Below are 14,826 nucleotides of genomic sequence, written 5' to 3'. Positions count from 1 at the left end.
CATATAAGCCATCACTAAAATTGCTGCATAGGTGCCTCAAGCTTGACGGCTTTGTTGTCGATTACCTTCCTTTCGAGCATGAGCTTTCCCGCATCGCCCTGCTGACCTGCGGTAAAGACTGCATTGATAGTGGCCTACAAGCTCCCAAAACCCCACTTAGTCCACATAATAGGTGGAGCAAGATGGTCAACAACGCCACTTCCCACTGTTTAATTCAGTGGCCCAACTGGACTGGAGTCTTTGATGATCATGGCGATCAGCGCGACAACCATGGCGAGATTGCCTCCGAGGAGACTGGCCTCTCGACCCCAGCCAATGGACAGCTGTCGCCTTCTCCGATGCCATTGACAAAGACGGCACTCCAGATGAAGGACTTGGGAGATGCTATCGACCGTATTATCGAGAAAGGGGAAGACCCTCCTGCCGTTTCGAAATCACTTTCACTGATAGCCGTCGATGCACCGTTGAGCATGGCTTCAGACGTATCAGTCTGTGGCTCTGATGCCCCTACGCCAGCTGCCGGCTCAGTGTCTCCAAACTCTCTCAAGATGCCTACGGTCGACGGCTCGGCCACGTACAGTAATGCTGCTTGGATGGGTGCTAGCCTGACATTGGTTGAGAGCGCCAACACGGTGCAGTCGGGGATATCTACGGACAGCAGCTTCGACAATGTGAGCCCTGTGGATGTTTATGCAGCCAACGGCTTCGACAGCACGGCGCCTAAGGAGAAGACGGTATTCAAGACGGGCGGCTTCAAGCACAAGGTAAGACGATCTTTGGACTGGCTTTCTGGCTCGCGTTCTGATTCTGGCGAAACGGTTTGATTCTGGCGTGGAATTACTTGACTTTTATTTGTTTTGCGGGTGTTTGAATTTCATCTTTACCACGGTGCTGACGCTGGGGAGTGAGGGACATGTGGAGGGTTTGCTGGCAACAGCATGATGTGCCCTTTGATTGTCTCTCGTCTACTTTTTTTTCCAGGAGCAACTACTGATGGATGGATGGACGGACTGAACCGGGACCATGGGGGAACAATGGAGGATTCACGAGACTAGGATGGACATGCAGAGCTTTTCGCAGTACCTGGGTGGCATGGAGATTGTGATTGGGGGGTGGCGCTGTGGCAGTGGAAGGGTTTCTGGCCTGTGTCTATGTCTGTGTGCAATTGCCCAAGACGCATGGAACACACAGTCTTCGAGTCTTGCACAGGGTGTCGCGTGTGCTTGAGGCAGATGATAGGCAACGGGTTAATTGGCGCATCCGACATGGGATTCCTAGTGTTTACAGAATAGCAGGCTTTACCGTATTGGCGCTAGCTATGGTGGACCTGTGCTGCTGGCACGCATGCAGGCTTCAGGAGCCGACATGAAGTGCATGGCTGCAGACGCTGTACCGATGAAAGGGAGCCGTGCGGTGTGAGGCGTAGCCGCCGTTGGAGGGCATACGGGCGCATATGTAGACGGCTAGAGGAGAGGTACAGTACAGCAGTGGGTGTGACGGTTGGTCTGGAGCCAGTGGACGCGGGCCGCTCCTTCCTGCTCGCACGGAGGGCCGCCGATTGGGCAGGCGCGTGTGGGAGGGCGGGGGCAAGCGCGATGAGGTAATTGCGGCGAGGATGCAGACGGGCATTGCTGCGCTGTGTTCTCCTACGTAGGCACATATATACGGAGCTGTGTCTCCAAGTACTTACACTACACACGTGTGTACGTAAGCCGGACGGGGGCGGTGCTGTTCCCTGCTTTGCTGGTGGCGGTCGCTAATCACATCACACCTGGCCATTCCGCTTTCCGTCTTGCGCTGTCTGTACCTTGGCCAAACCGCCCCCATGTCCTCCACGCCCGGCTTAGCACAACAAGCACGATGAGTTGGCAATCCATCGTTGCCGTCACCGTCACCGAGCACCACGGCTGCTGTCAGGGCACCACTCGCCCCGCGTAGCCGTCGAGTCGCCTTGCATGCCTGTTGCGCTGCACGCCGGCCAGCGCGACTCCACTTGGCCCAAGTTCCATTACCCTCGGTCGCATCTGCTACTGCTGCTACTGCTGCTGCTACTGCTGCACACCCGGTGATCCTCTGCGCCCTCGACCAGCCGCCGCTCTCCCCAAAAGGTCCGCCATCGCTCGGCTGCCTGCCTTCGATGCCCACTTGATCCCACCCTGTTGTCTTCCCCAGTCACTCGTTTTATTCGATATCGCTTTCTCCGGGCGCCGCGCCTCCGAGCGCTGCGGCTGAAGGTCCGCCTCCAATCCCGGCGACGTTTGGCTTCGCCCATAACACAAAAACCCTGACATATCGGGGCACCAACTGGCGCGCCTTTGCTTTGCAACGACGCCTCAGCGCATGCGTGTCGAACCGACTCGTACGTTTTGCATCCGCGCGCAATTCGCTGTGCTGTTTTGTCCAAGTGTCGGTGAGAGGTGTAAGTCGACATTCATGATGCTTTCCCAGCCACCTCCCAGCCCTTTCACCTTTTCCCCCCCAACCTCCCGGTCACTCGCGCGTACACTCGCCCCAGGCCGCGTACCAGCAATGGCTCCTCTGTCAGCAATCCCCCCAGTCTCTGTGTCTAATCCCACACTTTGCAGCCAGCCTTCGTGCATTTCCGCTACAAGCAGCCCTTCGTGCGCCGCTTAGCTTGTCCCCCCCCCCTCTCGAGTACCCGCCGCCGCCATTGTTGGCGCATCTAATTCCAACCCGGCGGGTGCCTCCTCGACGGTCCAAGGGTAATTGAGCCCTGCGAGCTGGTCCCTGGCTTCACGGTGACGTCCAGCGGCCCATCACCGCCCGCAAACATATTTCCCTCTCACGACTCATCTTCACGAGACCACGACCGAAACGCGCCAATAGCCTTTCCCGAATATCGTACCTCGCTCCAGCTACGCCAAGAGCAAGCGGAAGCCTTCTATCGCACGCAGCACAATCGCTCAAGAGCCTCAAGCTCCACCGGCAGTGTCGCAAACAGCCTCCGCCGCACGCCAAACTTTGAGCGCGCCAGGTCGGCCGAACCGGGCCAGCAGCAACAGCGTGTTCGGTTCGAAACACCTCGCCCTTACTCTACCGAACCTCATCCTGCCCTTCGAATCAGTCGGCGTACTGCATCAGCAATACGCTTTGTGCTCGAAGAGGCGCTTCGCGTCCCACATCCATTTACCCCGGACCTTGTTGAAGAGAACGCCCAAATGTCAGACTTGACGAGTGGGCGCGCTGCCAATGGCGGGGCCCGTACAACTGGTGGTCCCGTGCCTGTCGATCGCTCCAATATCCGCACCCCTACGCAGATCATGAACGCTAGGCGCCAAAGGGCTGAAGTGGAGGAACAAAGAAAAGCCGCAGAGGAGGAACGCAGGAGAGCCAGCGCGGAAAGAAGAGCTCAAGCTGTTTCTGGTGTAGCTGGAGCACCCACAACAGAAGCCGGAACCCAGAGGCAGCCTCAAGCAGCTCCGAGACCCGGCGATCAGTACGTACAATATCCGGCATCGTCTGGGGGAGTACCGCGTCAGCCCGAACGGCCCCTTCCACCCCAGGGCACGATGAACGACCCACAAGATGCAACAACGGGCGCGTCGCAGTCGAGGCCCAGAGCCGCTACGCAAAGCCAGCAGTCGTCTCGGCCTACTCAGGCGAATCTCGGCGTGCCGACTACTGCAGAGCCAGGCAGGAGACCACCTGGCGCGGGCCATGCTAGGCGCCCTTCTGCTCCTCCAACCTCGTCACAACCAGGACCATCGGCGGCTGCACAGGCGCGCGCACCGCCTGCGCCAGGTTCAGCTACCGGACAAGCCCGCGAATCAACAACGTCGAATTTTCCACATGCTTTTGAGCGCTGGGAAACCCTCTCTTCGCATTGGGAAGGCCTGACCTCGTACTGGATCCGGCGACTCGAGCAGAATACCGACGAGGTTCGCAGAGAGCCGTTGGCCCAGCAATTGTCGCGGCAAATCACCGATCTCTCAGCTGCTGGTGCGAACCTGTTTCATGCCGTGGTGGAATTACAGCGGCTGCGCGCGTCCTCGGAGCGCAAGTTCCAGAGATGGTTCTTTGAGCACCGCCAGGACCAGGAAAGGGCGCAGGAGCGCGAGGCGCAATTAACAGAGCAGATCAATGCGGAGCGCGAATTGCGTCTTGAGGCTGAGGCAAATCTCGAGCGCATGGCCACTGAGAAGAAGAATGCGGAGCGGGCCGTGTCGGAGATGAAGCGCGAGTTGCAAATCTCCAAGGAGGAAGCTCGTCGGGCGTGGGAAGAGCTTGGCAGACGGGAGCAAGAGGAGCGCGATCGCACATTTTCGCTGAGGGAGGGTCAGCCTACTCTCGTTGGCGGTGTGCAGGTGGTTCCAATGGCGCAGAACATGGGGCGTGGAGGAAGGGGCCATGGTGATGATACCTACGGCGGTGCACAGAGTGGGTCTGGCATTGAGCAACACTATTCCTACGAAGAGGGTCCTCAATCGCCAACCGATACTGATCCCTTTACTGAGGGTGGCCGCCATGGCCAGCGGGAGACTGATATGCCTGCGCCTTTGTCCCAAGGAACTTATATTCCGTCAGGCGCGGCTTCGAATACCTCCTCGCGACCCGGTGGTGCCAGCTCTGTTGGAGATTCAGCGCTATCTCCAGCTCCTCTGCAGTATCCGTACTACACGTCTGAAGCACAGCGAACTCCTACCCAGCCCGCTATGTCACAACCTGAGGCATTTTACCAGCAACCGGCGTCGTATTTGCACCAAGAGTCGGAATCCGGTGTGCCAGAGGATGTACAATCGTATGTTACATCTCAAGCAGAAGAGTCCGAGGCTGATGTCGACTTTGTCCTTGACGAGAGAGGCAACTATGTCCGCGATGATTCGGGTCGCCGTATTCCATTTCGGTCTATCCAGTCGCCTGTCTCTGACGAATACGACGTAGAAGACGCCCGTCGACGTGAGCTTGAGCATCTGCAGCACTACGGCACAGCTGCCACATCTCAGGGAGACTATGCAACGACTTCAAGTGCGTCATCTTCACATGGTCAGGGTTACGCTACCGCTGGAGGTCAGCCGGACTACAGTGGCGATGGTTATGGCGACGAATGGGTGGGTATGAGACATCACCATCCTACGAGGTTGAGCGATGTACCAGAGGAAGATGAGCGAAGTCGGACTTCCCCCAGCCGCGCCAGCCAGGCCAGTCGAGGACGTCTATACTAGATGAACGATGGACCACCTCCTGTCCACAAAGGCAGGCAACCGTTGTTGCTTTACAAGAGAGAGAGAGAGAGAGAGAGAGAGAGATTGCGAGAAACCGATACCTCATGCATGAATTTTTTGGTCCCTTTTTTTCCCCGGTCGATTAGGAGAAACCGTTTGTCTTTTATCCTGGTACGCGCGCACGCATGCACGCACGCTCGTCGCGCATTTTAATCTTATCAGCATGGCATATGTTTTACAAAGCGAAGCATATTTTATTTCCCGCCCTCTCCACAAATCATCAATCATCCTCTCCAGATAGACGTTGTTGATTACACACTCACACCATATCCTGTTTTCTTCTCTCTGTCTGGTCTGGTCTGTCTGCCTGTCTGTCTGAGCGCGCGCTACTTTGCTCGATAATTATATATACCCTTTCTTATATGAAGGATTTCCCCTCTCCCCCCCCCCCCTTTCCAACCACCACCACCACCAAGAGAAAAAAAACTTTCTGGTCTAATTGAGCATGTCTATCTATGTATATACCTCTCTCCTCCTACTCTGGAACTTTGGGGTTTTAGGGGTTTTTTGTCGTTAAGATAACCCTGAGTAATGGACATTGAGTTTGCATGTGTATTGCGAAAGTTGAATCAATTCCCTGTATTAGTATTGGCTTTGTCTTTTTTTGGGGGTGTTTTTTGTTGCCGTTTTTTAAGGGTTTGGAGGACTTCTCTCGTGGAGTTTCAGCGAGCATGGTGTTTAGCTAGGCATCTTCTTTTTTTTTATAAATCGACTCGGAATACGGTAATTTGTTGGCCACCTTGGGTTGTTGACGAGGTTGGGATATGGGGTTGAAGGGAGGGAGGTTTTTCATGTTCGGATATAAGTAAAATGGTTGGATAGGGTGTCTAATAATGAATTTTGGTTGATGCACTTTCTGATGGGTTGGTGATGGTGAGGGAGAGGGAACGAGCATAGTGGAGGATGTGGACATAAGGGATGTAACAGGGGAAAGCTAATACATACATATCATGGCCACCCCTCTCTACTATTTCCTTTCAACAAAGCATAATCTTTTTTTTTCTTGTTTCTCGCGTATATCTTCTCGCGTATATTCTACATCGGTTCAGCCATATATGAAACCAAAAAAATGCAACAACAACCACACATTGCACTACACCACCCGCCCAAACCCCTCACAACTTCGCGTTAGCCCTCAAAACCGTACTATCCATCCTCCTCCCCTCGTCATCCTGCTCCTTCACCCTCAAATCGGGAAATTCCTGGGGCATAATCCTCCTCGGCGTCGTCCCCGGCACAAGACTATACCGGTCAAACTGGGTGACACCTCTCTCCCTCAGAAAATCCTCATCCAGCAACAACCTCCCATTGACCTGTTGGACGGGGGCTTTGATAATCTCCCTAAGCGCATCGGAGAAGATATGCGGGGTCCGCAAGTCGCTCGCCTCATCGGCCGGCAGATTGGCGGTGGCGGCACTCTGAATGGCAGTCGCAGGCCACAAACTAGTGACGGCCATGTCGGTTTTGGCTTGACGGGAGAAATCCATAGCAAGGCCGATAGTCAGCACGGACATGGCGACTTTGCCCATGGCATAGGCCGTCTTGCCGCGGAAGAAGCGCGAGTAGATGGGCGGACTGATGATGACGATGCGGCCCTTGGACTCGCCGGTGGGGGGTTGCTGCTGCAAGTGCGGCAGGCAGGCTTGCACGACGCCGTATGCGCCCTCGACGTTGACGCGCTGCATCAGTTGGAAGCGCTTCATGGGCGTTTTGTCAACAGAGGACCACCAGATGGCCCCGCTGTTGTACACAACCACGTCGAGCCGCCCGTACGTGCCTATTGTGCGCGCCACGAGCGATTCAATGCTGGCATAGGACCGCGTGTCGACGGGGACCGGTGTGGCTTCGCCGCCGGCTTCGCGGATCTCGCGGGCGACGGTGGAGATGGTGGAGGCGAGGGAGTTGGGGTCGGGGGGGAAGGGGTGCGTGGCTGAGGCGTCCGAGGTGGATTTTGCGGCTACAATGACTGTGTGGGGGGGTGGTTGTGTGTTAGCTGGTGTTTTCTTCTTCTTCTTCTTCTTCTTCTTCTTCTCTTTTTCATGTTCCCTTTTGGATCTTGGTGGTTCGAGATTTGTCCGGTTTGAAGTTGTATTTCTGCTTTCCCTTACCTGCGTAGCCATCTTTTGCCAGATCGATAGCAATCTGGCGACCAATGCCTCGAGAGGCGCCGACCACGAGTGCGACTTGCTTGGTAGAGACTGGCATGGTTCTTCTTCTTTTGCTTGCCTTAAACACTAATTACTGAGGATGGACCGGATATCAAGCTTGTGCCCTTTGCTTTAACAGCACATGGGCAAGTGACCGTTACATAGAGTCAGTGTATTACCAGATTTATAATCAGAAGTCAATTAAATGCGAGCGGCCTCGGTGTTGAGATTGGACAAATTGTCCAAAGTTCCAATAGTTACGCGTCGTGCACCAATCCGAGGCATCGACATTTACCGTTTGACGCGTGCGGAGTCGTGGAGTAGCAGTGGTGGGCAATGATTACTGATAATAAGCGCTGATGTACCTCGGCAGCCAAGACTGCCAGGGTCACGTCACACCGACGGGCGATGCTCATAACTTTCGTGATGGAATCTACTTCGTTGCGATTAATAGCTGATTCGTCGTTACTAGAAAGCAGAGAAATCCCAAAAATGTCGGGCAAGATTACGTGCTATTCAGACTGCGGTAAGTATGCCTTGCCTTTCTCTGGAACACTGGTTTGTTCAACGTCACATGCTAACTGCGCATCGCGTAGTATCACCATACTCATACTTCGCTCTGCTTCATCTTGAACGGAACAGATCGATTCTCGAAGCACACAATATCGAAATCGAGTGAGTCTATCTTGTGGCACCGTGGCGAAACTACCTTGATTCGACGGCCTTAAACATGACCAACGACTTCATGCCTCCCCCAAAAGTAAGTGCATGGCTGACTAGCTTTTGACAGTATAGTACCCGTCTTCTTAGGCGGCATTAATGTCGGTAGCGGTAAGCATTGCCCATTCCCCGCCGTATCAGCGCCCATAGAGGCTGGTCCATGCCGATAAAATGAGTGCTGACACTGAGACCTAGGCAACAAGCCTCCGTGGACCCTCGAGGCAAAGGCAAAGTATAGCAAGTACGATACCAAGCGAGCGAAAGAGTACTTTGGAGTGCCCGACCTCAGCACCCCACCATTTTTTCCCATCGTGTCCTTGCTACCACAACGGGCGCTGTGCTATGTGAAAGAGGCACATGCCGAGCATTATGTGAGCATCTTCTTCGACCTCTGTGCTGCTATGTGGAAGACCCATAAAGATGTCAGTAAACCAGAGGTCCTTGGAGAAGTGCTTCAGCTGCGGCTGAAGGAAGATCAAGTCCGAGAAGTATTAGCAAATGCAAGCAGCGTGCCATTCAAGCAGCGTCTCAACGACAATACAAAGGAAGCGCTTGATCGAGGCGCGTTTGGCTGTCCATGGTTCTCTGTACGAAACTCGAAAGGGGAGGAAGAACCTTTCTTTGGTAGTGACAGGTGAGTGTCCTCTCGCCCATCTCCTCGTTGTTTCGGCCCCTTACTGCACTTTGTATGCTCCTTCGCGGGGTGATAGGGAAAGCCGAACGGTGACGGGTATATCCGCGTTTAGCAAGGCTCCCGCCCCGGACAAGGGCTGTTGTAGTGTGCAACCAGAAAAGCGTGGGTTATGAAACATGGTAGACGATCAGTAGAGAGCTGCCAGGTATGCTAACAGATGTGCTGTCTAGGTTCGCTTACATGTGGGAGTTTCTCGGGTTGCCGTGGAAGGACGTTGAACTGCTGCCGCCTGGTGATCAGAAAGCAAAGATCTGATGTAGAGTATTCTGCAAAGCCTGTGGATTGGCCGGCGCATGGGTGGAATCACGATAGGGCGCTGGTGCTTGAGGCGCGAAGCCGCATGGCGGGCTGTGATAGCTGTGAATCCAGGCAATTCTGCGACATTAGTTCAAATGTCTTTCATCTCAGACTTGCTCCTTCTTATTCAGGGTTGCATCTTTGTCCCTCTTTCTCTGTTCAGGCATTCTCCTTAACTCGCCTCTGTGTATACATCTTCTCTCTGGATCCTATACCCTCGCACTGCCTATGCATGCTGCACTGTCGCTGTTGTGCACCACTTGCGCTGTGAAGTGGATCGTGTGGCCACCGGAGGCGGGTACGAACTTCCCCAGAAATATGCAATAATATGCAAGATAAAGTCTCCGCGACCTGTCAAGGTGGCGCCGCACGCCACCCGAGACGGCATGCTGGGCATGCTAGGGCCATGTCTCACACGTTCTGTACAACACCCGTCGCGTTGGCCACTGTTGGCCGTGAGACTGCAGCTTGCCGTGGTATAGCGGTACTAGGGGAGGTGAGAGTGCAGAACGGTATACATATATGTATGTGTTAACCTGGCAGTAATGGTCTAGTCATGGTGGGGCGTCGAAGTACAGAGGGGCATCGTCGGCATCGGGTTAGGTATTCATAGATACGCATTTAGGCTTTACGGTCCCCGGCCAACCAGAAATCCAAGCATGAGGCTGTAATGGACAAGAGTAGCGATGCTGCCGCGGGGGATGATGTGCCGATCCAAAGGTGATTGCAAGTCTCGTGTGTAACATGTTAGCATATTTGACATGTCTGGTACGCACAAGGCTACCGCCCACCCGGCGTACACCATGATATCAGAAGTCATACGTACCTACATCTCCAGATGCCATGGCCTCTGGTCTGCTCTTCCACTGGTATACCTGGCGGAACTGCTTGCTGCCAAGCCAGGTCATGCAGTCAACCGTTCGCTTCTGCGCATCAGCCAAACAAGACGACGTAGAACATTTCCCGCCAGCTCAGTTAGGCCTAGACGAACGAATCCTTGATCGATCCGACGTTTGAGCCATCGAAATCGTAGGTCTTCCAGCCGTCTGCTGGGGAGGGCTGAGTCCATATCTCTGCAAAATTGCCAGTATTTGCCTGTCCGCAGCTAGCCACGTTGGAGATGTCAGTGGACCAGGACAACAGTGCCACTTTCTGAGCAACGTCAGGATTGCTTGCAGTTTCTGCCTCTGTGTGCTGAACAAGGCAATACAGCTCACTTCACAGCCTGACTGCTGCACATTTCCGCCACGTTATTGCGTAGCCTTCATGGCTCTGTGACTACAGGCTATGGCGGGTCTACCCGACAGCCTAGACCCTTGTCTTTCCGCCCACCACAGTATAATGGGACATGGGCATCAGACCTGGGTGCTGAGTGCTTCAAACGCGAGTCTCATAGCTCCAAGCGCAGCAGCTCAGAACTGTCTTACAATATAAACGTGTTGACCATCACTCCAACCAACCCCCCATGCCTGCACTCTCATGTAATTGGACTTGTTTCATTGCTTGGCTTCGGCTTCGTCTCTGCGCTCTGTCTTGCTAGTGCACGATTCAGCTGTCATTTTACTCTTGTTTCTTTTCTTCTTCGCTGTCCAGGAGACTCGTCCCACGAGTCACAGTGCGCCAGAAGATACCCTAGAGTGTTTGTATCTGCTCATGGGACCACTGCCACGGCATTTGTCCATCTTTCGGTTGTTCTGACATCTTGTGGCAGTTCGTGGTTAGGCAAACTTCATTCACACATCTTCCCTCCAGTTAGCGAGCTAATGATGTGTATCGACTAGGTGCCTTGCGCTGTCCTCCTCTTGTACCATATAGGTACCAGAGCCAGCCTTTCTGCACTTGATGCCGACCATTCACACCAAAAGGCCCACGCGTTGCATTACCATTGCTGTCTTTGGCACGGCTTGGCAGGTCTTCACACTATTCAAAGTCCCGCAATTTTACCGCCTGTAGGACGCTCGACCGCATTGAGCGAATGAAGCGGCGTCACGCAGTGAATGCTGAACATACCTGTGGACCTCGACGCATCCACGCCACCCCGCAATTCCAGCAACGCACGCTTCACAGGCACCGAACATCGCAGTCTTTTTTTTCGCCTGACTAGATATTCACTGCGATTTCGGCACGCGTTGTAACTGTATCCGCCCTGGTCATCGCCATAAGAGGCGCTTGTCGCACGCGCAACCATGACGACCGCTCCAGCACTTGCCCAGCGCTACAACATAGACGAACATTTTCTGTTCCGTCAATCCTGCTCTTTGTCGCAGCCCTGTTTGTCCTGCATCGACCAAGTCTCAACAGCCCTGCCTCATTTTAGCAGCGGCCATCAGGATCTCGCCATGACACAGTCAATGCTGGTAAGTGACTATCGCATTGGAGCGCCCTCATGGTTGACGACGATGCAGGCAGATCAGTATCGATCCGACAGCTACATGCAGTGTCAGCCCTGGCCATTGCAGCCGGCGTCAGCGGACGATGTCAAACCATCAAGCACCGCGCCCGTAGGCTCGAGCCCCGGCATGGCATACTCATCGGATCGCAGCTGGAGTGGCGCAGCCGGTGTCTCAACCTCTTTTGACTGTCACCAGGTCATCCAACAGGTTGAGCCATACATCTTACGTCAATCAGACTCCCAGTTTGGCCAGAACAGCGACCTGATGTACAATCATCTTGCCGCCCAGGATGCCATCCCCAAAGGTTGTGGGTATGCCGTGCCGGCGACAAGGGCGCTGGCTCATTTGGACGGGCTGCCACAAGGAGCAAACCCCATCTTGCCTACTGGAGCCATGCGTACATCCATATCGCCGAAGAGTTCCACTAGCGACGAGTTCGACAACTCTTACAGCCCAGAGTCGATCCCGGATCAAGCCTCACCAAGTTGCAACTGGGGTACAATTCCGATGTATTCTCCAAATACAGTCGTGCCGTCACTCAAACCCGAAACTTACTATGCTGATGCCGGACTCAGTGGCATGCCGCAAATGAATGGTAGTTTAGGCTTGTCCCTTGCTCCTTCCACAGGTCATACTGGACGAGGACAGACTATCCAGATTCCCCGAAAGAGCCTGGTATCTGCGCCTGAGCATTGTTACTCGCATGCCATCAATCAGGACACGTCTCCGTGGTGTAATCCGAAGTATTTCTCGTCCACAGACAATATCTGGGGTACGCAGTCCCACTCACCTCTAGGGACTGAGTCGCACGCTGCACTCACCCAGGATCGCATCCAGCCTAGATTCCAAGTCCCTCGTAGGGCTGGTACACAAGCCCAACGCGAGCGCAACGACCGAATGCTCGTCGAGGGTAAGAAGAGGGGTGAGACATACAAAGAGATCAAAAAGAAGTTGGTCGGGGAGAATCCCGCAGAGTCCACTCTGAGGGGACGTTATCGCTCCTTGACCAAGGACCGGAGGGACCGTGTGCGCAAGCCTGTGTGGAAAACGTTTGATGTAAGAAAGTCCCAACCACCTATTCAAAGCTTTACTAACGCTTCTCTAGACCGAGTTATTGAACGAGACCGTTCGGCAGGAGTTGAAGCGCATCGAAAGCAATCTGCAGAACCCGTCCGCGTTGAGCATGGAGCAGAAGCTCATGAAAGTTTCTTGGAAGAAGGTCGCCGACTATATTGAAGAAAATGGCGGATCATACCACTTTGGTAATTCAACTTGCAAGAGGAAGTGGCTGGAGTTGAATTCGACCTGCGAGTAATCGCTGGCAGATCCGAAACGATTGAGGCCGTGTCGAACACGGCACACGTCTGTGATAAACTTGATGGGTGCCGGATTATTTTTAGATTTCTAGGGTTCTTTTTTTGGCTTTGCAACCTGAGGCTTCTTGAAGCCCCTTTGCCTTTGCTAGGCAGTAAGCACGATGATGCGAGGCACTGGGCTGTTGCAAGCCCAGCGATAACCCCTTGGCGTGTCTCCCATCTTGTCTTGTCAGGAGTTTTTGCTTTGCGGTTTGTACCACCATGTATTGTCATTTTGTCGGGTTTTATTTTTTTTAAAAGCCTTCGCCCCTTATCATCCTGCGGGTGCAAGGCAGCCCCAACTGCATAGATGGGAAAGCTGCAAAGCGAGGCGACTGGAGGTTGCCACACAGGAAGTTTTATTGAGCAGGATTCTGTATACTATACCCTTTTACAATGCAATAAGTGCTAGAAGACATTTGTAAGTCAGCTTTTCATGGGCATTTGTAACGATGGTAGTAGCGGTTCGTCGGCCAGTAGTAGGTTGATGATGATGGAAGAACCTAGGGCTGAAGTGTGACGTTGACATTCGCGCTACGTATGTACCTTCCTAGTACCGCTAACTCCGAACCCAAAGCTTAAACCATCCCCACCTTCCACATCTGCATTGTTCCACCCTGCCTCATGAGAATGTCACTCGAACTAGCAGAAGCTCTTCCGAGCATTGTGAAGCGCAAATTTGAAGCTGCAAAAGCCTCATCAGACCTGATATTCTCGCCAACAGACGTGGCACTCATCCGCACGTCAAACGGCATTCCCGCAAGTCATGTACAAGCCATTGCGCCAAACATAGAGCTCATGAAGACTTAGTTTCAATTGCGCTATTGCCCATCACTCGCAAAGAAGCCTCTACCGAAACTTGCTGGTGCCACGCCCAAGCAAAAGATTGACCCCTTCGAAAACCCGCCAGAAGCACTACACCTCATTGACATTCCGACCACGAACCCGACGCATTTCCTCGTACTCAACAAGTTCCCGATAATATCTCAGCATTTTATTCTCGCCACAAAGATAAACAAGAAGCAAACACACGTGTTGGAGCAAGATGATCTGGAAGCGACATACGCTTGCTTAAAGGCATGGCACGGGGAGGGAGACGGATCACAAAGGCGCCTTCTCGCCTTCTTCAACTCGGGAGAGCATAGCGGCGCGTCCCAGCCACACCGACACCTTCAGTTCCTACCGGTAGAACGTATGCGCGACCCCGAAAAGACCAATGGCTGGAACATGCTCATAGACCTAATCCTATCGCGCCAGGAAGCCAATCCACCAGGTAAGTCCTTACAAACACCATCCCCTTTCGAAACAGCTAAGACGCAACTGCAGACACCCCATCCGGGCTATTACAAAACCCTCGGCTCCCCTTCACACACTTTGCCCAGGCCTTCGATTCGGAGCCCTCAGGCTCCCAGCTACTTGACATGTATAACCGGCTCTACAAAGAAGCAAAAGCGTCGATCGAGGCGTTCGTCTCGTCATACCCAGATCAGCTAGCGCTGCATCCTATCGAAAACGGCGATTTACCAATTAGCTACAATCTTGCCATGACCACAGCTGGTATGGTCATCCTGCCCCGCCGTGCAGAAGGTACCATGCTCCACGGCGACGACGGCAGTGAGATTGGTTTCGTCGCACTCAATGGCACGACATTAGCTGGTACCATGATGGTCAAGAACCAAGGCGAGTGGGATATGCTGAGAAGTCAGCCTGGACTGCTCGACTCTATTCTCGCTGGCATCGGCATTCCCAAAGCCGCCGCTACGGCTAAGTTCGGTGCTTCAAATATATGACGAATAGGTTTCTCATGGTTGGTTGTGCGAAATACCCAGTAGCAATTTAGAAAGCGAGAAAAAAAATTAGATGAGTATGACGGTGGGTTGCTTCTCATAGTGCATATTATTTCTTTTCCTCCAACATGAAACAAAAACAAGATGGGTCACTGAATTCTTATAACCAGATCAAGACCCATATTTGATT

The 14,826-nt window shown here is 53.5% G+C and overlaps 5 protein-coding genes across 5 annotated transcripts; 4 read left to right on the top strand and 1 right to left on the bottom strand.

Annotated features, from left to right (window-relative positions):
• Positions 1-1,860: 1,860 nt before the first annotated feature.
• PSV08DRAFT_204991 (uncharacterized protein) lies at positions 1,861-5,302 on the top strand (the record flags this gene model as incomplete). The annotated part of the gene is made up of 5 exons (XM_066092049.1): positions 1,861-1,912; positions 1,983-2,108; positions 2,338-2,359; positions 2,406-2,419; positions 2,848-5,302. 5 exons carry the CDS (start codon positions 1,861-1,863, stop codon positions 5,181-5,183), a joined length of 2,550 nt encoding a protein of 849 aa, XP_065948934.1. The 3' UTR covers positions 5,184-5,302.
• Positions 5,303-6,289: 987 nt separating this feature from the next.
• Positions 6,290-7,696, bottom strand: PSV08DRAFT_392646 (uncharacterized protein). Its single transcript, XM_014228497.2, has 2 exons — positions 7,352-7,696; positions 6,290-7,209 (listed from the first exon to the last, which is right to left on the bottom strand). Exons 1-2 carry the CDS (start codon positions 7,446-7,448, stop codon positions 6,359-6,361), a joined length of 948 nt encoding a protein of 315 aa, XP_014083972.1. The 5' UTR covers positions 7,449-7,696; the 3' UTR covers positions 6,290-6,358.
• A 124-nt stretch (positions 7,697-7,820) lies between these two features.
• PSV08DRAFT_48268 (thioredoxin-like protein) lies at positions 7,821-9,189 on the top strand. Its single transcript, XM_014228496.2, has 5 exons — positions 7,821-7,916; positions 7,987-8,065; positions 8,181-8,221; positions 8,306-8,744; positions 8,975-9,189. The coding sequence occupies exons 1-5, from the start codon at positions 7,883-7,885 to the stop codon at positions 9,057-9,059; spliced, it is 678 nt and encodes a 225-aa protein (XP_014083971.1). The 5' UTR covers positions 7,821-7,882; the 3' UTR covers positions 9,060-9,189.
• A 2,098-nt stretch (positions 9,190-11,287) lies between these two features.
• Positions 11,288-12,809, top strand: PSV08DRAFT_392638 (uncharacterized protein; the record flags this gene model as incomplete). Its single annotated transcript, XM_066093537.1, has 3 exons — positions 11,288-11,458; positions 11,507-12,550; positions 12,600-12,809. The coding sequence occupies 3 exons, from the start codon at positions 11,288-11,290 to the stop codon at positions 12,807-12,809; spliced, it is 1,425 nt and encodes a 474-aa protein (XP_065948933.1).
• A 654-nt stretch (positions 12,810-13,463) lies between these two features.
• PSV08DRAFT_309720 (HIT-like domain-containing protein) lies at positions 13,464-14,764 on the top strand. Its single transcript, XM_014228494.2, has 3 exons — positions 13,464-13,608; positions 13,660-14,122; positions 14,176-14,764. The coding sequence occupies exons 1-3, from the start codon at positions 13,474-13,476 to the stop codon at positions 14,637-14,639; spliced, it is 1,062 nt and encodes a 353-aa protein (XP_014083969.2). The 5' UTR covers positions 13,464-13,473; the 3' UTR covers positions 14,640-14,764.
• Positions 14,765-14,826: the final 62 nt, after the last annotated feature.

Source organism: Bipolaris maydis, assembly GCF_028858645.1.
Source record: "Bipolaris maydis strain C4 unplaced genomic scaffold PSV08scaffold_9, whole genome shotgun sequence".
Taxonomy (NCBI): domain Eukaryota; kingdom Fungi; phylum Ascomycota; class Dothideomycetes; order Pleosporales; family Pleosporaceae; genus Bipolaris; species Bipolaris maydis.
This window is presented reverse-complemented; position numbering and strand designations above follow the sequence as displayed.